This window comes from Perca fluviatilis, chromosome 10, assembly GCF_010015445.1.
Source record: "Perca fluviatilis chromosome 10, GENO_Pfluv_1.0, whole genome shotgun sequence".
NCBI lineage: Eukaryota > Metazoa > Chordata > Actinopteri > Perciformes > Percidae > Perca > Perca fluviatilis.
Window position 1 is genome coordinate 2143293 of NC_053121.1, and position 25706 is coordinate 2168998.

At 41.8% G+C, this 25706-nt stretch overlaps 1 protein-coding gene across 2 annotated transcripts in view; it reads left to right on the forward strand.

Moving 5' to 3' along the window:
- tenm1 (teneurin transmembrane protein 1) overlaps positions 1-25706 on the forward strand; it is a 202659-nt gene that overhangs the window by 152061 nt on the left and 24892 nt on the right. For both annotated transcript variants that reach the window (XM_039813272.1, XM_039813273.1), the window contains 3 exons: positions 14753-14907; positions 20203-20286; positions 20802-20996. In XM_039813272.1, the coding sequence (XP_039669206.1) occupies positions 14753-14907; positions 20203-20286; positions 20802-20996 (434 nt within the window). The remainder of the gene's footprint in view (positions 1-14752; positions 14908-20202; positions 20287-20801; positions 20997-25706) is intronic.

Below are 25706 nucleotides of genomic sequence, written 5' to 3' on the forward strand. Positions count from 1 at the left end.
GAGAAATAAAACATTCTGAAACGTTTGTTTATGCCCTCACCAATCACCACCCGCACACCTGGCCACCTCTTAGTCCCCGGGTCACAGAGAAGATTTAGCCGCAGGCCTGTCACTCAGGCTACACCCACAGTCCTACATGGCCTCTTCTGTCACTCACACTCAGCTTGTGCGTGCAATGCAGCCTGACAGTGGAGGCAGACAGCCAGTCAATATGGAGCACAGTAAACAAATGTAGTGCACAAGTGTCTCCATTCTTCAAACGTCACTGGTTCTAAATACAAAGAAGCTCCAAATTTGATAGAAGTTTTTTATTACCCCTAACTTCCTGAGTGCATAAAGATAGCAAGAGGGAAAAGCTGATGAAAAGCAAAGGAAGGAGATGAGAGAAAAACAAGATTGGAGACGATTCCTCTAACAATCTGACAGATGATCTGAAGACTGTTATTCTGCGCGTGCCCCTTTCTACCTTTGAACATGCTGTATCTCTGTCTTTGTACAGTAATAGAATATTCTGTCCCAAGACTCCTCCTGTTCACGCACGGTCAGGTATTTTATACTCTTTGACTCGCTGCACTTCACAGACTCTTCTGTGGCCATTGTGCTCCGACTAACCAGCTCTTATAAAGGCTCTGGAGATTTCTGCCTGGAGCCCCCTGGTTCTCTGTCATCCATCTGCCACAGCCCAGACTCATCCTCCTCCCACACCCTCTTACCAATGGTAATGAGTTGTAGACTTCACAGAGAAATATCTGTCCGTTACTTTTTTTGAAGCTGCAGCTCTGTGATTCTCCGCCATTGATCTTGTCTTGTGTCCTCTGGTGAGCTCCTCACTCCAAATTAGAACCTTCCTTGTTTTCCTCCCCTCCGTCCATTTCTTTTTCTTTCTTTTCTTCTTTCTCACTGCTGAATCATCCCTGTGCCCCGGTGTTGACAGAGCTGCAGCAGGCCTGCTGTGACACATAATATTGTTTCAACATGGCAAACAGTTGTTAAAATAGTAATCCATAATTTTAATTTCGCCAACAATGTTGCAGCACTGTTGAGCACACTGCCGTTGCCCAAGTTTATAGTCCCTCCATAGCGTAAGCTGCAGGGATTATCTCGTGTCCTTCAAACACTCACTTATGAATACAAGATCTGGGGCATTGTTTAGAGTTGGCTCCACATGCGCTACTGCAGTCAATTAGCTCGGTAAATAAAAGGCCTTGCTCCATTTAGGATGGATCCCATGTATGACATGAAAGAGGCGTCAGTCCCACAGGACCCAAACAGCCTTGGCTCGCATCTCAGGACTCCTTCTGTTCCCAACATGAAGGGGTACTTTTTTTTCTTTTCTTACACACATTCGGTAAATAATAGTTGTGTGTATGTAAAAAATGACCTATACTGTGTTTCATGTGTATGTTTGGACAGAAGAGTTCAGAGAGTGACTCCAGTGATTGAGAGTTTAGTTGTTGTTGTTTGCTATGTGTAGGTCTTATCTGGTATTTGTGGACTAGTCCCAGACAGCAAAGCTGATATCCACAGAGAAATGTGCGTGTGTGTGTGTGTGTGTGTGTGCGCACATGGTAGTGTGAGTGTTTGCAGTGTCAGTCTCTCACTCCGACCCACAGGGGGCAGACTAATGCCCTTATCAGAAGCTGACATGCTGCCACCACATTTCTCCCTCTTGCCCCATCAGCCTCTCTCTCTCTCTCTCTCTCTCTCTCTCTCTCTTCCCCTCTTCTTTTTTCTCCTCCTCTGCTTTCTATTTACTCTTTCTCTGTGTCCCGCTATTCCCCACACAGACAGACACAACAAAATTTGTCCTCCTCTCACTCAGCCTCACAGCTGCAAGGCACGCCATCGGAGTTGAGATAGCAGGGCCGCGGTGCCGAATGAAGCAGTGGGGTTTAAACTGGTTGCGGTTATTAGCATGTTGAACAGCAAGGGAGTCTAAAAAAATAGCCACAGCCAGGGGTTAATATGCTTTACATGGCACATCGTTGCTTCGCCACCAACCTCAGACCAGCCAGGCTTTATGCTGTACAGTATCTGTCTTGGCTGGTGGTTGACATATAAGCAGCTTAGGCAAATAAATATCTTCACACATTGGGCGCCGGTCTTATTTACAGAAATGGCTGAAAACACGACATTGTGCATAGGAGCGTTTCCCAGTTTGTTTCATCAGTGTGAATCAAGCATTCCATGCTGTCAGCAAGCCCATACTCAAACCATTAACTCAGCAAACACCGGTCCCCTGCTTCTACTCCAGCAGTGGACTCATATGAGTGGTAGTGTCCTGCAATTGCACAGCTCTAATCACTGCAGCCTGCATTTCACTTTTCTGGAATCTGCCACTTCCCAAACTGTATTTGCTGGCTACAGCAGTGAAGTTAGATCTCCTAGGGCTATGCAGCCTCTATGGCAGCTGCTCTGTGTTATAACTTTGGAATGAATTTGCCATTGTTATTCTACCTCTGGCTCCCACAGCATTTAGTGCAGAGTGATTGTTGTGTCTCACAAAATAGAGAAAAGAGAGAGTGCTTTAAATTAATATGGAAAAAGAGGGAGCTCAGAAGGAAAGTGAAAGGAGAAAGGGAGCGCAAAAGAGAATAAAAAAATAATATGACATTTATAGAGAAACAGAGAGATGGAGGGGAAAGAGAGAACACGAGTAAATGAAATGACAAAGTGAGAGAGGCCGAGAGAACTCAGCATTGTGCATCAAAATCCTGCAGCGTGCAGCAGTCCCATCACACCTCATCTGCATATTAAACTGGCCCTGTGGCTGCCTTACGTCTCAGAGGGTCAACTATCATTGTTTCTGTTGGTTTAAACAGAGCACTACTTCGCAAAACAAGGGCATCAGATAAGTCACACTGTGTTTTTAGTTCTAAGATTGGATTTGTGTGTGAGTCTGTGCATATGTGTGTGCAATTTTTAGCAGCCTGCTCCTGTGTTTCATTTCGCATTGACCGAGCTTTTGTCTTTGCCCCTGGACATTCCTGCATTAATGATACACACATGAATTAATCACACAGCAAGGCAAACAGCAGCATACTCTATGATAATGCAAATTAGAGAGACGCCATTGGGTCATGCTAATTCTACCACAGCTTGTTTTCTCACTGCAGCATCCATGATAATAAGAAGATCGGCAATGGTTTGTGCAACAGACATACATTAGTGAGCAGCCCCAATAAGAAGTTTTGCCAGAGACTTTTTTTCTCCCAAAACTAATGCTGAGAATATAGCTGCCAGCGGCAAATCCAGAGGGCGAAGTAAAAAAGCATAAAGCAAAGCACACAGCACACAGGTACAGCGAGGACTTGTCCAGCCACTGAGCAATTTTTACATGATTGGAGACAGAATTGCGATATGAGATATGGCCGATGTCCTATTGGCTTGTGACAAAGTCAGCAGTAAATATGCAAACAGTCTGTAGTATGTGATGTAAGTGTTCCTGACAGAACTGCCAGCATTTTAAAACTATTCACTCACTACTATAAGGAACTGATAAGCCTATTCAACAGTATTGCATTGTCACACATGAATAATAATTCATGACGTTTTGGTGAAAAATACGTACGGTACTTTCACTTTAGAGCAAGGGTCTTTAATGTTTTTTAGGCCAAGGACCTGTTAACTGAAAGAGAGATGAGCAGGGACCCCTACTACGTATTGTATAAAATGAAGTTGCATATTAAACTGGGCCTACAGTAACGTGTAGGGCAGCCTAAAGCCTTTATACATACCTTTTTTGCATAGAATACTAAGCTATTAAAATAACAATTGTCGGCATGATTTTATAAATCATCTTTTGATGTTAAACATACACACACACACAGTGAATCCTTAGGATGAACTGTATCTGTGAATGGCTATCTTAATGACTACCTTACAGGGTTTGACATTAACTTTTTGAGCCACTTGTCCTTCGGACAAGTACATCAACGTTTCACTTGTCCATGCATAAAAGTCACTTGTCCGGGTAAAGATTCATCATTTTATAAAAATGTTTTGCTAATGCAGAATTTGAACAAACCGTTGAAAGCATCCAAACACTATCAACATCAATACAATTCTGTTGAAACAGTAGAAACAAACGTGCCCCAACAATGGATTTCCCATTCAACAAGAAAAAAGGATCTCCAGACTCCATAATTCAAAGTAATATGTTGCACGCCGGTGTGCAGAAGTTAATATATTGAGATTCTAAGTCAATATTTTATAGTTTGTCATTACTTTCAGATTCCTAGTCAATATTCTAAGTTACTTAGTCAATATATTGAGATACTAATTCGATACTTTGAGATATTGAGTCAATATATTGAGATTGTAAGTTATTGGTTTGAGATTCTTTGTCAATATTCTGAGTTAGTAAGTCGATATATTGAGATACTAAGTCAATATTTTGAGATTAAATCAATATATTGAGATACTAAAAAAAAAAATAAAAAATAAAAAAAAAAAAAAAAAAAAAAAAAATTAAAAAATAAAAAAAAAAAAAAAAAAAAAAAAAAAAAAAAAAATAAAAAAAAAAAAAAAAAAAAAAAAAAAAAAAAAAAAAAAATATAAAATAAAAATAAAAAAAAAAAAAAAAAATATTTTTATAAAAAAAAATAAATTAAAAAAAAAAAAAATATTTTAATTTTTAAATAAATTTTTTAAATTTTCTCATTACTTTGAGATTCTTAGTTTATATTCTGAGATAAAAAGTCAATATTTTGACCAGAGGTTGTGGTGACTTGAACTTCTACTATATCTAAAATAATTTTGTAGACATAACAATGGATTTTGCCACTAAATGTTGGTGTTAACTTTTTTTTATACAATTTCAGAAAATTTCTACCCGGCAGAGGCTGATTTACCGAAAGGATCCTTTTAGAAAGGTGTAGCTACTTTACAGTTGATTATTACCTGATATTTAATCTGCATATTTTTATTATTTTTTTTCAAAAAGGAGCAAAAAAAACGACATTATAGAACGGCTTGTTTATTGCTAAGGCAAAATTAAATGATTTATTAAAAATGTAATAACAATAACTTATTTCACCAGTAAGTTCCTGTTAAACGACAAAAACAACCACTGGATAGGAAAAGGGTATTTTACAACAACTTTGAATGCAGCACGACGCTGGCGGGGCGAATTTCAAGTGAACGCAACATCTGTGTTTTTCCGACAACAGCAGCTGCACACTGTCATATGTTCCTCTCCAGTGAAATACAGACACACTTTTACACCGTTTAGCTGTCAGCATTTTAACTGTTTACTCCAGCTGCTAGCTAACGCTAGGCTAACGTTACTTGCTGTTGAGTGTAGTGTTAACTAGCGTAACATGCGGCGATGTTTAGGTTGCCCTTTCGGAGCATCAAAGAGAAGCGCAGGCATTTCAGTGGCACCGCGTTGCAATTCGATCCGGGTAGATAACGGTGGTTAAGGCACCGGCACCGGGTCTCTCCTTTTCTGTCAACGATGTGGCGAGGAGGTAACGTTAAGGCGGAGTTAGCAAGCTAACGTTAGCTAACTAACACCGGCAGGTTCACCGTGCTTTCATGCTGCATTGCTTACAGAGAACGAGCTGAACAGCGGGCTGGGTCTAACGTTAGCGGTCCGCTGACCGGGATTGGGGGGGAAAGAAATTATCGTTTCAAATCAGTAACATAGACGTAATGAGTGGCACATGACGTGAACTAACATGGCATTTTAGTTTGTTTGAGTTTTAACTTGTCCAGTGGGACAAGTCAATTTCTCTTCCACTTGCCCTACAAAAAATCCACTTGTCCCGGACAAGCGGACAAGCCTTAATGTCGAGCCCTGCTATAGGCCAGTAAGCCCATCATCAGTGGGGATTTATATTTGCTAATAATATGTTGCATTCATGTTAAGACATTTTTGAAAAAACTTTGGAGGCCCCCCTGTTGAAGATCTCTGCTTTAGAGTATGTTTTCATTGGAAATTTCCCATTCATGCATGGTCTTGAATGTGTAATGTTAACTATTAGACTGATGAAAATGTAAAATGCTCTACACACAGTAGTCTGTATAATACCACATGCCTACTATATGTAGGTTTTTAAATAGTTCTGAAGTTCTCGAAATGACTCATATGTCAGTTATATAATTTTCCTTTTTTAGCATGAAATAAAGATATTGTCGTAAAATATTGGAATTTGTGATATGTGTCTGCATTTCCTTACTGATAGGCCAAAGTTTCAACCAATTTCATCTCATGTCAACTTTAAGTCACAGCCAAACAGTTTGAAGTTTGAAAGTCGTTGAATGGGGCAACAAGTTCACATACCCAAATGACAAAATATGATTGCCATGGCTTTCAAAAAAATCCATATAAGTATTTTTCGATCTGGCGACACTATCAACAGGAGGACATGCACAACAAGTCCTAAGGTTTCAAAACAACATAATCGCCCAAACAACAAATGTGCAACAGCTCCTAGTTTTCACAATGAAGAGTAGCACTTAATCCTACAATACGCATACCTAGGATGCTACAGACTACACCATCACATTATAAATGTCTAACTTGGTAACTATTTTCTGCCATGCTTGGGATTTTTTACATCCGTATCAGTATTATTGCAGAGTTTCATAACTCTTTGAATTCAGAAATGTGCAAAAATGATCTTCCTCCATTCTTTCATGCAGTAAAATTGTTGCTGTCACAACTTCCACATATTTGTGATAAAAGTTGAATTTAGTTGAACTTTGGTTGCCAAACCTGGTGGAAAATCACAGCTGGCCAGGAGAGCACAGCTACTCTCTCCACTGGAAATAATGTTGCTCTGTGCGATGTTGCACCCAGGCTTTTGGTGTGAAAGCTCTGGAAGATGGTTTTCTTTGCACTATAATAAGGTCACATAACTTTTGTATAGTCATTATTTGCAATACCACAATGTAGTCAGGAAATATAGACATGGGTCATTTAAGCATTAGTACAAACGTTTTTTTCCGTGAAGTCTGGAATATGATAAGCTGCTTCTGAACAGAATGAGAACTCCGCTGTCGACACCAAAAATGTTTTTAACAAAACACAAAATAGTGGCAAATTTAACAGGCAAATGGAACAAACGTTTTCAATACATGAGTGTGTCACAGCCCAAAATATGATCTCAACTTTGACCTGGAGGTGGTACTTTGAGGATTGGTTGAAATCTATCACTAGTAACTTTGAAAGTACTCATACATTTTTTTTATTTTTTTTATTATAGGAAAAATCAATTTGGAGAAACGGCTCACTTCCTGTTTCTGCATCTTAGCTGCTTACAGTAAATCAAATATGCCCAGATAGTTTGGAGCACAATAATTATGTTTATAAGGTATAATTATTTCTACCTGTTGCATATGGTTACTGGTCAAAAATGAAAAGTCACCTTGAGCCAAAAACCCAGCCAAAAGTTTGGTGATACGATAAAACATAGTTTGACGACCTGAAGGCAGTGCTAGGTGGATCATTGCAGTGAGCCCAATGCCATGCAATGTCATGTGGCTGGAACTTCATCGTCCACCAGATAAATGGATAAGACTAACTTAGGCTACTTTGAAAAACAGGGATGCATCTCAGAAAGTAGAGTCTGCGTCCTAATCAACTTGGGTCAGAGGAGGACTCGTAGATATAGTGTAAGGGAAATAGTCTGCCAACTGCCAAGGTTTGCTAAGGACCAAAGAAAATGTTCTCTATGGGCTTAGTAGAGGCAAATTTATGCTGACTTAAAACCAGTCCTTACCTGTAAAACGCCTGTTTTTCAAGTAATGTATTCGACAGAACACTATACAGACTGACAGCTACCTTGTTTGTAGTCAGAGTGTGTAGGGTAGCTTCAGAGAGATTACTAAAGCTCACTGTGTGTGTAATGAAGCCCTAGAGCGTGTTTCTCAACGGGGGGTAAAGGGCGTTCAAAGTGATGGGGCGTTGGAGGGGGTTGGGTGCCCTTGGGGGCGTTTGTTTGCTTTCTCTAACAAAAGTCTCAGTAAAATAAGCCTAGAGTCAATAAGAGATGCGAGCTCAAGGCCAAAGGCTGAGCCTGTGCATCAAAGGTGCAACGTCGGTGCGAGTCAGTGTGCTTGTGCATGCTTGTTTTTGATTGACAGCCTCTGGGTCCCTGGACCTAATCTGCTTCTCCCAGTAAAGGGACATAGAGTTAGTTATGGGTGCCTTGTTAAAGGTATGTCAGGGTTGGCAACGTCAGTGCGATCATGGGAATTGTGACACGCGTGTCACTTTAACTGGGCGAGATGGCCACTGCTGGCAGCTGGCCTGTCAACCTGCACTGGGAACCTGGCAAGCTGACAGGAGGAGTGGAGCTTTGCCACTGTGGAGGAATAAATTGCATTTACTCGAGGTGAATGCCCAACACACACACACACACATTCAGATGGAAGCATTTGTCTCGGTTTGGGGGGTTGGAGAGGGCTCTGATTAGGGGAGAGATAGTGAACCCATGCAGGTTGTTTCTGCTGTGATTCTTAAAGCACGGACAGAAAGATGAATAAGTAGAGTGATAGTGGCAGGCACAGTTCAGCTTGGCAGTCAAATTGTACCTGCCTGTGTGAGAGTGTGGAGGGGGGGGCCAGCTGCTGTTATGGGGATGGGAAAACAGAGCCAGTAAATCTTTGTACCTGGGTACCATTATCACCTGCAGTGCTCCAAGAGACCAGTGACCAGACCTCCCTCCAAGGAAGCATTCGCACAGTTCTTTTGGGAAACTTGGAAGAAAAATCTAAAATGGCTGCAAAGCCAACTATCTGTGATAAAGACTGTACTGGAGTTGCCTCTGGCTCAGTTACTGTGATGTCTTTGTACTATAAGCGGGAAAACTTTGTTTGGGTGGAAGCTGTGCATGGAGATTTGCAATCTATAGTAGTTTAGTGCCTCTTTTCCACTTTTTTCACTCATGAAAACATTTGTTTCCCCCTATCTGATCCCATTTTCTCTTTCAACCATTGCAGAGCCTCACTGGCTTGCTGTTGCGATGGTACGTTTGGTAAAAGAGCCTCTATTGATAGACCTCCTTGTGTTTGTTTGATGTTCTGAACAGTGCGACATAATCTGCAGACGCTCCGCACTGATCCAAACCCCTCAGCCTTTCATGGAGCTTTCTAGTCCAAAGCATTTCAATTGCTTTTATAATTGAGTTTGTCTGCTGCCTCTGTGATTGCTTTGAATCTCTCTTTTGCTATCAAACAAGGCAATTACTGCCAAGTCGCATATTTTCACCAACAACCAAAAAAAGTTTATTCACACAAAGATTTGCATGTAACTGTTTCAAAATCTCCTTCCAGTTTTCTGCATGCTCGCAATTACTCGCCTCGCCATATATGTGTAGTCTGGGACTGCAAAAAAAAAAAGGCAGCTATCAATTATTAATTAATGCGGGTTAATATGTTAACAAACTTATAGTGGTTGATAATTAGATGAGCCACAGTGTCTGATTCAGACTTAATTACTAAGCCACTGTCTGTTCTGTGGGGCTTTAATGAATAATTAATTACAAGAGGCATGAATTATTTGTGCTTACCAAAGATCTACCAGAAATACACACCCGTCCTTGTTCGTGGCGCTATCTTGTACTGATTGATGATAAGTGTTTGATTGGGAAAAAATAAGAGCCATTGGAAACAGCACTTGTACTACAGTGCTGAGAGATCACAGAGCAGTGTTTGATGCAGTGTGTACAGAATCCCAGTGCACGATTGATGGCGGCGTAATCTAGCCATACTCATGACTGTCATTTTTTAATGCAGGTGTGAAATCATACACACTGTGAGAAACACATGTTTGTATCAACTCACACAAACATGCACAGCCCTGCAGTCAAACACATGTACACACAAAATCAGTATGGTGCACAGTGCCATTTCACAGGGATGAGATGGAGTGCACAACCCCCACCCACCCCCCTTTAGTGCACATGGCCAACCTCAGTGTCTTTTAAAAAAGTTGTCTGTGTGTATGTGTGGGGAGGGGGGGTGAGTTTCTCATCTGCAGACACTCTGATTTATCTGCTCTATATTTGCATATGCGCACAATGTGATTAACTGCCATGCCTTATCTTTTCGCCTAGCTACTTCACCGCACGCACGCACACCCACACGGTCTTGCACACAGGGACACGCGGACACATTCACATATATTCACACCTTCACATACAAACAGCATTGTGCGTTCTCAAGGCGCAATGATGAATGGAAACAGTAAGCCACACAAACAGCTAAAGACTCTTTGAAACAGTGTGTGCTTCAGCTTCACTTCCAGTTGGACTGTAGCAGTTAGTGAACCCTCCAGGCTGTCCCCAGCTAATTTGGTTGACTTTATTTATGGCCAGAGTCCCTCACTGGGGCCAGTTGTGCAGGTGAAACTGTCCATCTGTCTACATTCAGTTGTCAGTCACACACAGTTACTTTGTACAAAGGCGCCTTGGGCTATAAGCAGCTACAGCTAGCATCATTTAGATGCTGTAATAATATGTCAGTCCATATCATTAACACCCACGGAGCCTGGGGATATTTGAGGGCAGATTGAATGACTTACTCCTCAGGCTGCTGGCAATCTCATCATGCACATACACGACATGCACATGTGGCTGCATGACATTTCTCAGACATAAATAGAACTTCCATACATGCACACATAATGTTTTCTCCTCCATAAATAGATCTTTTAAATAGGTTTCCTTTGCCTATTTTGCACTTAGGTGGTTGTTGCGCCGACTGACAGACACTGATGTGTTTGTTTTCTATACAATTTTACAATTCCTTTCGCTTTGATCCATAGAGGCTGCTCTTTTGGCAGCTTTGCTGTCAAAATTTGAAGGGGGAAACTATTGTAGAAGGGAAACTTGAACAACAGCTGGCTTCCTGCACTCTTGAGGGCTCAGGTGTTAGCAGTCAGTATGCAGCACACACACACCCACACACACACATACTTACGCACACACGCAACACCACATCCTGATGTTACTGTATGTCAACATGGCTGTCTAATAATATTGCTAAATAAGAGACATAATCTTCAACCTTTGTTATAATTAGTCTTTCTCACCTCATCTCATTTCTCACTTTACAAATTCCCTCACCTCTGCTTCACATTCTGCACGGAAAATCCCTGGTGGCTCCTTCTCGTCAAATAGCTGTAATCAAGCCGATGCTCTCTAAGACCCCTCTCCAAGGCATTCATCAGATTGGATTGTATTGCAGTGCCACAGGGGGCCCTTATAACTGATATTCTTTTGACAAGGACAGAGAACAAAGAGATGCTTTGATTGAGAGTGATTGGCCTGTAATGGTTAATTGAAGCAATTCCTCATCATGTCCCTTTGTCTCATCACCACTTCCCACCTCTTTCACACCTCTTTTGGTGCTGTCTGTCTTTTTCTCTTTGGCTGCATTTCCTCCCTAAATCTGAGATGAATGTGAATAGCATCACTTTATCATGCTCTCTTTCACTCCTCTCCCCTCCCTCTGTTTTTCCAAGGTCAACCCAACGCCGTCTAACTCACTTTTCTTTGGTGATAAAATCCAGTCCCAACTTTAGCCAAATGTCCACGTCTCTCTGGAGTTGAAGTTGCGTTATCTCAATTCTTTCTCCACCAGTGTGTCTGCCAGCTTCTAAACATGAGTATGAGAGTGCCAGGTCCATCCAGGCATACACTGTAAATCTTTTGATGTCTTGTGAGTATCCCATCGGCTCTACAGAGGGGCTGTATATTCCATTAACGTAACACACAGCTTTACCCACAACAGCAGGAAATCCAGTCCCTGACAAGGAGAATTTGGACTAATCTGCCGCCTTTTCAATAAACGAAATACTCTTAAACAACACAAACTGGCGTAAATCCTTTCGCCTATCCTAAGCAATAATAGCAACGGCTCTTCATTGTTGTGCTTGTGTGAGGATGAATAAGTCAGCCCGGTCCTGTATTTATTGTTGATGATAGATTGGCAGCTATTAAGAAGCTGCGTGTGCGAACATAAGACATGCAGATCCTGAGCATGTATACTGAGGGTCTCAGTAAAGCACAAACAAAGGCAAGACAGAAAGAATAGAGGGAATTTAGGATGGAAGTCAATAGAACCAAAGGAGACGAGAATAAAGAGTAATATCCAGAGACAGAGAGGGAGAGAACAGAAATCAGTATTGAGAGAGAGTCCTGGCTGCCTCGTCATGTCCTCGTGCAGGATGTATGAGCTCTAAGATCAGGGACAGCTTTAGGGTTCTAGGAGGAGAAATGGGCGTAAAACGTGAAAGTAAAGCGAGAAGGATCCGAGGATGGCGTTAGAGCTGGGAGAATGTGTCGACTTTCAGATCTAAGTAGGCTGAGACAGCGCTGTGGGTTGAGACGTCCCTCCTGCTTAATGCCAGGTGACAGGAGGAGAAATGGAAAAGGCAGAGAGGGAACGAAAGGAAGAAAGAAAAAAAGGGGCTGAACAAAGGAAAACGGAACGCAGACATTATTGAAGGGTCAAAGAGGACTGATTTGATTAGGAATTATAACATACAGGGCAAGATGGAGGAAGCGATACAACGGAAACAAAGCAAAGGACAACAAGAAAAAACAAGGGAATGGGATAGGGAGCAAAAAGAGAGCAGAAGAAGATCAAGTTAGGGAGGATGGAGAGCGAGGGAAAGCTAGAGGAGGAGAGGGGAAGGTGTTTGGGGCGGGGGCTATGTGGGTGGTGTAATCTGTCTGTGTCAGAGGGATGATGAAGGGGGCCAGAAGGGAGAGCTCTGCAGTTCACCTTCTGGCCTCTGGAGGAAACACAGTGACCCTGGCCCTCCCCCTCTGCACCTCCACTCCACCTGCACAATTTATGACTCGCAGGGTCGGGCCAGGGTTGCAACGGTTTGAGGACATTTGGTAATGTAGTTGTGGTGGCGGTGCGCTGTTTGCATGTGTGTGTGTGTGTGTGTTTGTGTGTGTGTGCACATGTTTTTGTGTGTGTGTGCACATGTTGAATGAAACACGTGTAAAGAAAGCTATTGTATGTCAAGGAGGATGAGACCTTAGTGCTGCCTGGGGAAAAGGGCGGTCCGAGGCTCAGAAAGTGAGCACAGGCACATCCCCACATAATCCACTTTGACAGAGTTTGAAAGGGGAGAAACTGACAGAAACAGAATAGAAATCAAGGAAAAAATGGGACAAGATGACTGAATGAGAAAGGAGTAGTTGGAGCCGTACTGCATACTGATGGTGTCGCGCCTTTGTCCATTTTTATTATGATGTGCTGGCTCTTCTGCATGGTCAGATCACACTGTGAGTCTCTTTTTTTTTAAGTTTCATTCTCTGGGGGCTGCTGCAGGAATGACAGCTTAATGGGCCAATAAGCCCATTATATCTAGAGCTGAAAATTGGTCAGGTGATTGACAGAAACATAACCAATAGCAATTTTGATAATCAATTAGTTGTTCAAGTCATATAGTAAGGAAAATATTAACGTTCATTGGTCCAGCTTCTCTGCTTTACAGAAATATGACTCCAAATAAATTGCTCCATCTCTGCAACATTAGCATGTGTCACTAGCACATTTGCCATATCATTTCATATGGTGAAAATGTCTATTTTGTGTTTTCAGCTTATTCTGCTGCCCACAAAGTGATGAAGAAAAAGTAAAAAAAAAATTATTGACAGATCAGTCAGTAATGAAAATAATAGTTAGTTGTAGTCCTATTTGAATCCATCCATGCTACTTCCTTTCATGTGTGACTGTATTGATGGTTTCCTCTGTTGCATACTGTATCGCAGCATTTAGTTTTGTGATTGACTGTGGTTATATATAAGTAGGCTTTGTCTCCATTATCCTTTGAGGCATGCTTGAGATAAAGGGATATGTACATAAAACTGGCATGACTTAATGATAAACCATAAACATAAAGTATTTTTAAATGGCACAACAGCGAGCCCAATGCATTGGAGATGGCAGGTAGGAATACTGAAATATGGCTTATTGTCACAGATGCCAAGTGAAAGCAATCAAGGAGAATTGGCGGCATACGGTATGAGGGGTGAGGGTTGAGTTGTGGAAGATTATTGCTGAGGAGTTGAGTCAAAGGGCTATTCTATCTCTGTATGGAGATTAGACCGGGGATGAAGGTCGCTCCTCATCCATAACAGATGATTCATAGTCTGCCCTGACCTTTAATACCTGGACTTACTTCTCTCCTTCTCTCTGCTGACTGTCTACAGCAGAGCTCCGCTGTAAGCACAGTTCAGGTGCATACTGCTCATTGCAAAACACACTCGCAAACAAGTGTTCACGTGTGCTGTGCAAATGCAGGCAAGCGCCCGCACACATGCAGACATTCACATGTGCGTTTCATGCGTGGCGGCACATTTATAATGCACATGCGTTAGCGCAAAATGTGGATGCATAAGCGCAAGTGGCAAATGTCAAAAGTTCACTGCGGCACCCTGCTCACATCTAATGTGACAAATAACTTCTTCCTCCAGTTGCATTGTTCTAATCCCTTTAGTGGGCTCTGGAATGGAAATATAATTACATTTCTGTGGTGCAGTGCCTTTGATAAGACAGCCACTTGCTGAGCTGAATGTCTAACTGAGTTGGATGCCTCTCCAAAGCCCTCTCCTCTCTTCACTTTACTTCTCTCCCGTACTCACTCCTCTCCATCTCTTCTCTCTGATACTCTCTCGTTTTCTCCTTTTTCCTTTTTGTGCTCTCAACCCCACTCGCTCCCTCTCTGTCATCTCCAAAAGCTCATTTTGCCTCTCTCTCTCTCTCTCTCTCTCTCGCCCAGGTATTGCAGTGGATAAAAGAGGTCTTGTCTACTTCGTTGATGGCACCACCATTCAGAAGATTAATGAGAGGGGTTTGCTCTCCACTATGATAGGCTCAAACGGACTGATGTCGACGCAGCCGCTCAGCTGTGATGCACGCATGGACATCAGCCAGGTAAGCTAATAATTCTAGTCTAGTTCAAATGACTTGGAGAGAGCTAGAGGCACAAGTTTGGCTCTAAAATAGGCTTCATCCTCACCATTGGAGTGTTGTTCAGATAATCTGTACAAACGTAAGACTCCTGCCTATGTTTTGTGTCGACTAATTACAGTATTACACAAAAAAAAGTATTTGTTTGTTGTTCTTTCACAGTCGGTGATTGTTTGGTCAATTTTAATTGCCCGGCCTCTTCAGTGGAAACGCTTTCTGTCTTCTTAAAGGTGTGTGTGTGTGTGTGTGTGTGTGTGTGTGTGTGTGTGTGTGTGTGTGAGTGCGTGCGTGCGTGCGGTAAAGACCAGAGACAGCTACTGCACAGATTTGATCAGCCAGACCTCAGATCACATTGCTGACTTATATCAGGCCTATTAGAGTAGAAGATGAATAATAGATGAACTGCTCGCTCTATAGAGGGATCTTTGCCCACACATAGGGAGGCAGCGCCTGTGTATGCTCGTGTATGTGTGTGAATATGCATGTTCAGCCAGGGTGAATTCCCAGAGGTGCTCTTATATGTCTTTAAAGGGGCCCATGTTACCTCACAATCCTTGTGTTTGTTAGTTATCGGCCCCTGCAGCGCGTCCAGTCGCGTTCATCCTCCATCCGTGTTTGTTCTTCTAAACTGCTGTGACCTCAATGTGACATCAGTATTGATGGAAACTTCTATAGCTAGGGTGAGACACTGCTGTAATGTATGCCAAATGAACAGCCAAGTGTTGGCTTTACACATTAGTGTTGGCTATATCACGTGTTGCCGTCTATCTCTTTACTGCATTCAACATTTGCTTCAGTAGGTATGTGTTATAAAATCATTTTTTGGTCATATTTGCTGAAACTTTCACTATATCCTGACCGTAGCACTGTGTCAATGACTGCTGGGGAACTGCGGTCAAACTGTTAAATTAGGCAGCGCTGATGAAATAGAATTAAGATTCTGTTACTGCATTGCCTATTTCGCCTCAAATGTTTTCAGAAACCCAACATTCTCAATTTACAGCTAAACAGCACACTATAATATGTTTCTGAAAACATTTAAGGCAAGAAATAGGCAATGCAGTAACTGAATCTTGATTCGGTTACTGCATCTTGATCTTGCAGTTACAGTTATAGTATGACCGCAGTTATGGCGCTTACCCACTGCTAGTAGCAGCTTTATTTGACTCAACCGCGGTGCCCCGTCCTCCATTTTCCATTGCAGATTTAGTACCGCCTCATGCGTGAGGCGAGCGCGGCTGGTCGTCATAGAGCTGCCGCAGGAAACTGCCGTGACCTAACACGACACACACGCAGAACGTCGAAGGTGTGTTGTTGTTGCCACAGCCAGAAGACACATTTAGTGTCGCTAGCAATGATGACGCAGTAATTAGTGACGATTCTCTCCGACCAATCAGTAGTCTGCAGGTTTTCACGTCACCTTTTGGTATCACCTCAGCTCGCTGGGAACCACGACGGAGGTGATACTAAATAAAGTATCTGTTAGCAGGTACCAGGGACTTTTTATCATAATGGAAAAACAAAAAGGCGAGTAGAGGCGAGTCGAGCAGGTACCATGTCATGGAAAAACGCCATTAGAGACTCCTGGGCTCTGATTGGTTGTTTTACTTATGCCATTAGAAGCAATAGGGGGAGGCAGAGGAACAGGACTTCTTTCACAGATCTCTGATTCATCTAGCACTCTCAGGATAAAGTGTCATTTTTTTATTAAAGTTACCAACTGTAGCTTTAAGTAAGTAAGTAAGACTTTCACTGGGAAAGTGGAAGCTAGTTTTCCTCTCTTGCTAACATTCCCACTAATTCAAACAAGACATTCCCTTTCTCTTGTGTTATTTCAACACCTGCTGAGTCATCAGCAGCTCCGGCACACTCCTGTGCAAAGCGCAGCTATTCTCTCTTTGATGGGTCCATTTGTGGTGATGGCAAATAACCAGACTGTCAAAACTCTTGTAACCATAGCCCTCTGTACATCACCCCTTGATACAAATCTTGACACTAATGTACAGAGTCCCTGAGTAATATAGATCCAAATCACAGATAATACTAATCAACAGCTAACAACGTCATCCTCCATGCTGGTTAACTACATGCGTGGCTGTTGAAATGAGATATTGGGAAGTGTTTTTAGTGCTTGCCCACACAGATATTGCACCAGTACCAAACATTTGTACCTTCAGAACAGCAATTAACAAGGTGCAATCACCAAGGAAGTACACATATCAAAAACACCTACAAGGAATATATATATATATGTACTGTGTGTGTGTGTGTGTGTGTGTGTGTGTGTGTGTGTGTGTGTGATATATATATATATAGTATATATATATTAGGGCTGTCAAAAGATTATTTTTTTTAATCGCGATTAATCGTCAAATTTAAATTTAATTTAAGTTAAGTAAGGGTTAATGCCCGACGAGGTGTCCATTGTCAGGTATTAATAGACGACGGCGAGGCGTGTACCGTCCGACGCGCAGCCGAAGTCCATTACTACCTGACAATGGACACCTCGAAGGGCATTAACCCGCTTATACCATGGTCACTTGCCAAATAACATATTTTTAAAACATTAGTTCATATTTTAATTAGTTTTACAATCGAAATCTAAAGTTTATCCAAACAATAACTCCGTTTCCCTGGTTACGCCTGACGGTTTGACTAATACCTGGAACAATCATTCCCATCCATCAGGTTCTTATGCAATGCAAACGTTGTTCTGTCCACCAGGAATTAGGAAGAACCTTAGATACGATTTGCCTCCCTTAGCAACCGGAGATATTTATATAGTCCGCTCAGCTGATAGAACCCTTCAGTTTAGCTACGAGCCAGAAAGCTAACGCTATGCTAGCAAGATCCAAAGTCAATAACATTGTGTACAGTTGGCAATCAGTAAAAATAATTTGACAGTATGTTGAACAACAAGACAAGCTAGCTATCAGCCATGTCATTGTCCCCAAAACAATATAACGACTTTTACGAAGAATTTGATCCACGATTACCGTCGGCTGCAGCGGCGCAGCCTGAAGCAGCGAGCTGAACAGTGAACGGGATGTGAGATAACGTTATTCGCTGTGAAACAAAGTCAGTCCAGAGGAGCAGTAGAACTTACTTCTTGCAGCCTGTGTGTTTTAGTGCCATCCTGCGGTGTTCAGAGGACGATTTGGAAATAATAAATCCACATTTCCTTTTTGATTTAATGTAGCGCATTCATATAGAACAGTAAACAGTCAGTTTCACCGAACTCCTTTAGTAGGTGTCCTATATCACTTTTTAATGGACACCCTGCAGCCAATCAGGATCGAGTATTCACCCAGACCATGGTATAATCGCAATTAATGGCATGATTTATCACATGAATAAAGTTGTATTATTTTGCATTTCAGAACTGTTTTTGAGTACATTTTTAACAATGGAAAGCAATTCTTACCAGTGTATCTTGATTGGGAATCAAATGAATGCAAGGAAAGTTACTTTATGAACTTGACTTTAAGATATGTAATTGTTTATTATTTATTTACTGTAAACAAAAGAAAAATGTGTGAATCAGTCATTATTGCACAATTCCTCCAAGTACCTAACCTAACTGAGATGTAACACTAACACTTTGCTTATACAGTTGAAAACAAAATGGTCCAAAACCAGATGCCACAGCAGGACATTTGTAACCTTTACATTTTTCTAATAAGGAATGTAACAATTCTCCTGGACAGAAAAGGGGGTTGACAATGTCCCAAATGACAAAAGAAGTAAAAAAAAACACGATACAAACAACACTGTCCTAAAACCCTATGCTGATATACTGTACATAGTCAATATAGTGTGCAGTAACTCCTAAATAATTTCGATTACTCACTGACGTCCAGTGATCACCGGTTAATGAGACAGCGTTTGCACTTTGCAGCAGTTCCAGTTGGGATGCTTTCTCCGTGGAGTACAGCCTGTGTATGCGTCAAACTACTGTCCACCTCGACAACGTTTTAAAAGTAAACTTTCCATTCAGAATCTTATTGGCATCCATTTTCGGCATCTCACGCTCGCCATCAACTCAAAACGTAATGTTAGCGTGCTACTCTTTGGCCGGCTTGCGAGCCCAATGAGTGTGTGCGGTGTGCCTTGTTTTGTTTCCGGTCTAGCTAGATCCGGTGTGGTGTTGTAGTTTTTCTAACGTTACTAGCTGTTGCAACAGCATGTGAAAAAAACTACAAACAAAGTTTGCTATGCCAAAAAGAACGTTAATCTCGCGATAAAAAAATTGACGCCGTTAAAATGGGTTTGCGTTAACGCCATTAATAACGCGTTTAACTGACAGCACTAATATATATATATATATATATATATATATATATATATATATAGAGAGAGAGAGAGAGAGAGAGAGAGAGAGAGAGAGAGAGAGAGAGAGAGAGATTTCTGAACATATTTTATTTTAGTTTCAGTTTGACTTGAATTGACCAGGCCCAGCTCTGTGTGCAGCTCAACTTAACTTGTGAAAGTAATGGCAAAGTTCAATATCATGAGCAGGAGAGATTTGATGCATGTCCTCTTTGGCTGAGGACTGCTTGATGAATTTCTCTACCTCTTAAAACGGGATTTCAGAGTGAACCCTCTTCTCCCTCATTTGACAGTGCCTATAATTGGACATGTCAGTGGCAATTTAACATGATCCATTTATTTACCAATCCATCCTCAGAGTCATCAATCACCTCACTGATCCCTCAGACGCAGCGCCTCGTCTCCATAGCTCACAGTGTGTGTGTGTGTGTGTGTGTGTGTGTGTGTGTGTGTGTGTGTGTGTGTGTGTGTGTGTGTGTGTGTGTGTGTGTGTGTGTGTGTGAAGGTTTGTCTGTCTTTGACCCCCACAGTGTTAGCGGGCAGGGTGTGCTATTTGAGCTTGCGGCAATCATGGTTAATTGGCTGACATTTGCGACAGTGCCGAGGCGAGTCTTGAATAAACACGGGGAAGGCTCCCTGCCCGCCGTTGACCTTTACATGAGCAGGGAGGGTCAGGGGGCTTAATGCTGTGTTATTAAGGAGATATTATCACCTGTAACTGACTCTTGTGGGCAATAGCTACCACGGCTTTCTTTTTGTCCTGTTCTCATTTTTTGCTAGAAATACAGTTACTGTATATATGGTCTGTGTTTGTGTTTGTCTGTGTGTGTGTGTGTGTGTGTGTGTGTGTGTGTGTGTGTGTGTGTGTGTGTGTGTGTGTGTGTGTGTGTGTGTGTGTGTGTGTGTGTGTGTGTGTGTGTCGTTCAACAGGTGCGCCTGGAGTGGCCAACAGACCTGGCCATTAACCCGCTGGACAACTCTCTCTACATCCTGGACAACAACATTGTCCTACAGGTAGAGAAACCATCCTTAATAGACACAAAACACATTTGGCAGTGGATGAATTCTAAACCTGTTTCCTGTTTAATCTTGTGGGTTTTTTGAGAGGCGTTGGCACTATACCTAGCCGAGGAAGAAGGAGTAATGAAATATTTCTCACAATTTGCAGTGCTGTCACTTAGGGTGCATTTAGAGCGAGCAGCGGTGCTAACATAAAAGAAAGGAAAAGAGCACCTTGATAAAGAAAAGAAAAACATGCAATTAAAACTCTCTGCTGAAGTTGGTTTTGCTTATAACCCGAGAACTTGTCAATGTCAAAATTAATGAATTTTGAGTTGTTAGATGAGGTAGGCTTAGGTGTGGTGATATCTGATGCACCGTCGCACCGATCTACAAAGATATATTGCCAGTAGCTGATTCCATTGTCCAACAATAATTACTGGAAGCAGTTGCAATAATTTGCTTTCGGTCTCTCTTTTACATAGCGTATAGATGATAGTGTTTTTTTTGGTTTGTTTTTTTCCTATCAGGTATCAGAAAATCTTCAGGTGCGTATTGTGGCGGGCCGCCCCATCCACTGCCAGGTTCCAGGAATTGACCACCACCTGGTGAGATGGGCAGCAGTGCGTGCCACCCTGGAGGCTGCCAAGGCCATCGCCCTATCCCACCTGGGCACACTGTATATCGCTGAGACTGATGAGAGGCGCATCAATCGCATCCAACAGGTCTTACTTTTCAGCCTATTTTTAGCTAGAGATGCTCTGGTTGGGCTTTGTAGGGCAGCTCCAAGGATGGATTTTATGTCACTGCAATCAACTGACATTTTTACAAAAAGCTTTTGCATAAGACTCCATTAAAGCCACTACTTTTCTCATGTTAAAGTGTTATTACCCATGTGTTCATACGGTACAGAAGACAGAAGATCTACCTATCCAAATTACTAATATATCGCTATACTTCTAGTTACTAACATCATTTAGCTGGGAATATAAAACCATCTGCTAGATATCTGGATGTTGGGTTAGATCAAAATCTGAATTTTGACCATCATATTGAGGAATTCGTTCAGTTTTCTTTTGCAAATCAGAAAAATAAGTTCAGCTTTGCTTAAGAGCATCGTAGAGCAAATCATCCATGCATTTATCTCTTAACTGCCTAGATTACTCTAACTCCTTATTTTCTTGTCTGCAATTGCTCAACTTTTTTTCAGAAGGCTGCAGGCAGGCTTTTGACAAACACTAAACGAAGAGAGCATATTCCCCCCGTTCTGGCTTCCTGTACGCTTCAGAATTCAGTTCAGGATCCTCCTGATCACATTCAAAGCCCTCCATGGCATGGCACCCTCTTACTGTATATTTCTAAACTTGTATAACTCAAAACTACTAATGCACAAAGATAACTCACATATTCTGACCAATTGCTTTTCAATTTCCCATGGTGCAGGCTCAAAACAAAGGGTGACCGTGTTTTTACTATTTTAGCTCCAACACTATGGAATTGCCTCACCGTCAGGTCAGCTGAGTCTGTACCACAATTTTTTTTTTTTTAATCCCAACTATATAGGCTGGGGTTTTTATAAGTTTGTTGCATGCTTTTGGTTTTATTTGTCTTCTAATTAAGTTTTGTTTGTTGTATTGCTTTTATTGTTAAGTATGTGTTTCCGCTCTATAAACTGTATATGTGTTCTCATGCTGTATCCTTCTTATTAAATTTTGGACAGGTGTTTAACTCCTGCATGCGTGATCACAGAGGGACGGCCCCTGCAAAAATGTCTTTTACATCTCTAGCAAAACTGACAAACAGGAAAAGACATCTCTGTTGCAACCGACACCAGCCATCCATCTGGCATTGTGACAATGATTTACCTCACACTTGTTGCATAAGTGTGGTCAGGTTGTTTGCTGTGATCACAGATGCTGTGCAGCAAGGGTTTAAGAAGCTGCATCTTACATGTGGACTTACACAACTCTTGCATCCTCGTGCATCCAATACTCTTGTGCTTAAATACCCTTTCGTCCATTTGCTCCATTAGCTAGCAGCATGCTATCACAGCCTCCCAGCATTTGGGCACCAGCATCACAAAGATGTTGCCTGCTGGACTCAATCATTAGTCCCTCTGTGGTCTGCAGCTCCACGCTGAGTCCAAGTGGAGGCAGACAGGAACATAAAATGCCTTTTTAATGCATCCATGTTAGATAGGGCAGTGAAGTCTTTTGGTGTTTCTTTAATTGTATTTATCACTCTTATTTGATGTTTGGTATTTCTGGGCCCATATAAATCATCATGCATCTCAGTAACATTCACACAGAAAGTCAAACTAGAAGTTCAAAAATCTTCGATGAAGGTTCTTACAGACGCTTTCAGCAGCAAGTAGAAGTTCTCCTTTGAGAGTGAAAGAAACTGTTTTATGAAATTAAATAAATGATGACTTGTTGCAGATTTTAGTCAGTGGTTCTGTTGCGCAATCAACACATTCAAAGACCCTGACAGGCTGATACAGACACCGTGTGATTCAGGAAAAAGAATTAAATGCAGAAAATTGTGTAACTTTAAAGGGCTCATATTATGCTCATTTTCAGGTTCATAATTGTATTTAGAGGTTGTACCAGAATAGGTTTATGTGGTTTAATTTTCAGAAAACACCATATTTGTGTTGTACTGCACATTGCTGCAGCTCCTCTTTTCACCCTGTGTGTTGAGCTCTCTGTTTTAGCTACAGAGTGAGACATCTCACTTCTGTACCATCTTTGTTGGGAGTCGCACATGCGCAGTAAGTACTGCTAGCTAGTCAGAAGCAGAGTATGAGGGCGTGCCCTGACAGTACCTAGGTAAGGACTACTAGCCAGTCAGAAGCAGAGTATGAGGGCGTGCCCTGACAGTACCTAGGTAAGGACTACTAGCCAGTCAGAAGCAGAGTATGAGTGCCCTGACAGTACCTAGGTAAGGACTACTAACCAGTCAGAAGCAGAGTATGAGGGCGTGCCCTGACAGTACCTAGGTAAGGACTACTAACCAGTCAGAAGCAAAGTATGAAGTGCGCCCTGACAGTACCTAGGTAAGGACTACTAGCCAGTCAGAAGCAGAGTATGAGGGCGTGCCCTGACAGTACCTAGGTAAGGACTACTAACCAGTCAGAAGCAGAGTATGACGGCGTGCCCTGACAGTACCTAGGTAAGGACTACTAACCAGTCAGAAGCAGAGTATGAGGGCGTGCCCTGACAGTAGCTAGGTAAGGACTACTAGCCAGTCAGAAGCAGAGTATGAGGGCGTGCCATGCTAGCAGCTAGGCGAGCATTATAACGTGTGTTACAAAGTGACCACGTTTGTCTCTGAAGTAAAGGCTGGACTACAATAGAGCTGTTTGGAGCAGTTGGTGAACAGTGTTTTCTGTTGGAGATGGTAAGTCCCTTTGGGGGGGGACTTTGGGCTTTTTCACTTTGTAAACCTATAATGTGCACAAAAAGATATATAACACTATAAAGGAAGGGGAAAAAGCCAAAAAGCATAATATGAGCACTTTAAGACAAACTAGCTGCGCACAGGTACAGACTGACAATATAATTTAAACTGATAAAAAAATGACACACAAATTAACTGCTACATTTCATCTTAAATAGCTTAAACCAGCCACATCTTGTACTGTTTAGTACTTTTCAGTATGATGAGCTCTATTAAATGTGAACGTGCCTTGGACACTAAGTATGTATGCAATGTTTTTGCTGTTGGTCTCATTCAGGCACGTCATTCTGTCACAGCACCATTTGGCCATAATATCAAGGACTACACATCCATAACCAATATGTGTTGAGTTTTATTTTTAACCATGTATAGAGGCAGGGAAGTTATTGAATATGCATGATATTGATGCTTTGAGGTGCATTACAATCACAATCATTGCATCTTAAATTAGCTCTGTTGTGGCTGTGTTTGGTTGTTTTCAGTTAAGTGCAAATTGCAAGAACTTTCTGGACGTTGGAGGAGTATTTTTTATCACATACAAGTCACAACAATTCATGACAATGTTTCTGAAGAAGTTAATCGTTTTAAATTCAAAAGCTCTTCTTTCTGTATTTCGCCACCTCTGGAATGTCCTGCTGGGGACTCAGAGCTGGTTATTAGCTGCTGGTATGACTCTGCAGGTCTCCTAAATCCTGGAGGATTTATCATGAGTATTTATCATAGAACAAGTTGAAGAAATGCTTTTACTCCTTTACACGCATAACATAAGGACTAAATGTGTAGAATGTTTTGGCCAGTTGGATAGATTTTCTACTCTGAGATGCTTGATAAACACAGACTGGGGTCATCCAATTTTAAAGGAATACTTCAACATTTTGGGAGAAACACTTGTTGGCTTTCTTGCTGAATGTTAGATGAGAAGATGTCTGAATGAAGACGCTGTATTGAGGTGATGTATTGTAGTGCACAGTTCAATTCAATTCAATTTTATTTATAGTATCAAATCATAACATAAGTTATCTCGAGACACTTTACAGATAGAGTAGGTCTAGACCACACTCTATAATTTACAAAGCCCCAACAATTCCAACAGTTCCAGTAATTCCCTCAAGAGCAAGCAGTGCGACAGTGGCGAGGAAAAACTCCCTCTTGGGAAGAAACCTCGGACAGACCCAGGCTCTTGGTAGGCGGTGTCTGGCGGAGCGGTTGGGGGTGTGATGAACAGTGGCGATAGTAGTCACATTAATAATGGAACAGTGACTGGATGTAGCGGGAAGCTGCAGGGTTCAGCAGGACGCAGCATGACATTGCAGGGCATCGCTGAGTTCAGCAGGGAGTGCAGCAGGACCACGGCGACAGCTGCAACCAGGGTCTTGGTGCCAACGTTCTCCAAGGAAATACGCTGGGGGAAAAAAAAGCATAAGGACTCCGGGGAGTAAACTCCCCAGAAGCTAGGATTAGTAACTTTAGTAACTTAGTAATTTCTGGGACGGGCTGCACACAAATAGTAATAGTAATAGTAACAGTAATAGAAAGGGAGAGGAGAGAGCAGCTCAGTGTGTCAAAGGAAGGAAGTCCCCCGGCAGTCTAGAACTATAACAGCGTAACTATAACAGGTAACTAAGAGAGACAGGTCATAAGGAGAGGTAGCTTTTTCGGGCTTAGAACTCTCACCCTGCCGGATCTGGCTTGGCTGGCCTGCCTCCCTCTACTTTGTTATGTATTATTACACAGCTACATGATTGTAGGCTGACGAGAAAATGATCCCGAATTCTTTTGAACAAAACTTGCTCTTATGTTTATGCAGTTTATATTTGTACAACTTTATTGTAAAAATACTTTGTAATAAGCCATAAATTGGTCAACATACAGTTGGTTTACAGATTCCTAAAGCTGAAGACCTTATGTATAATGTAACATTCATTCACGGGGTCCGTGCGCTTGCGACTTACAATGACTTTTACAAGGATACATAA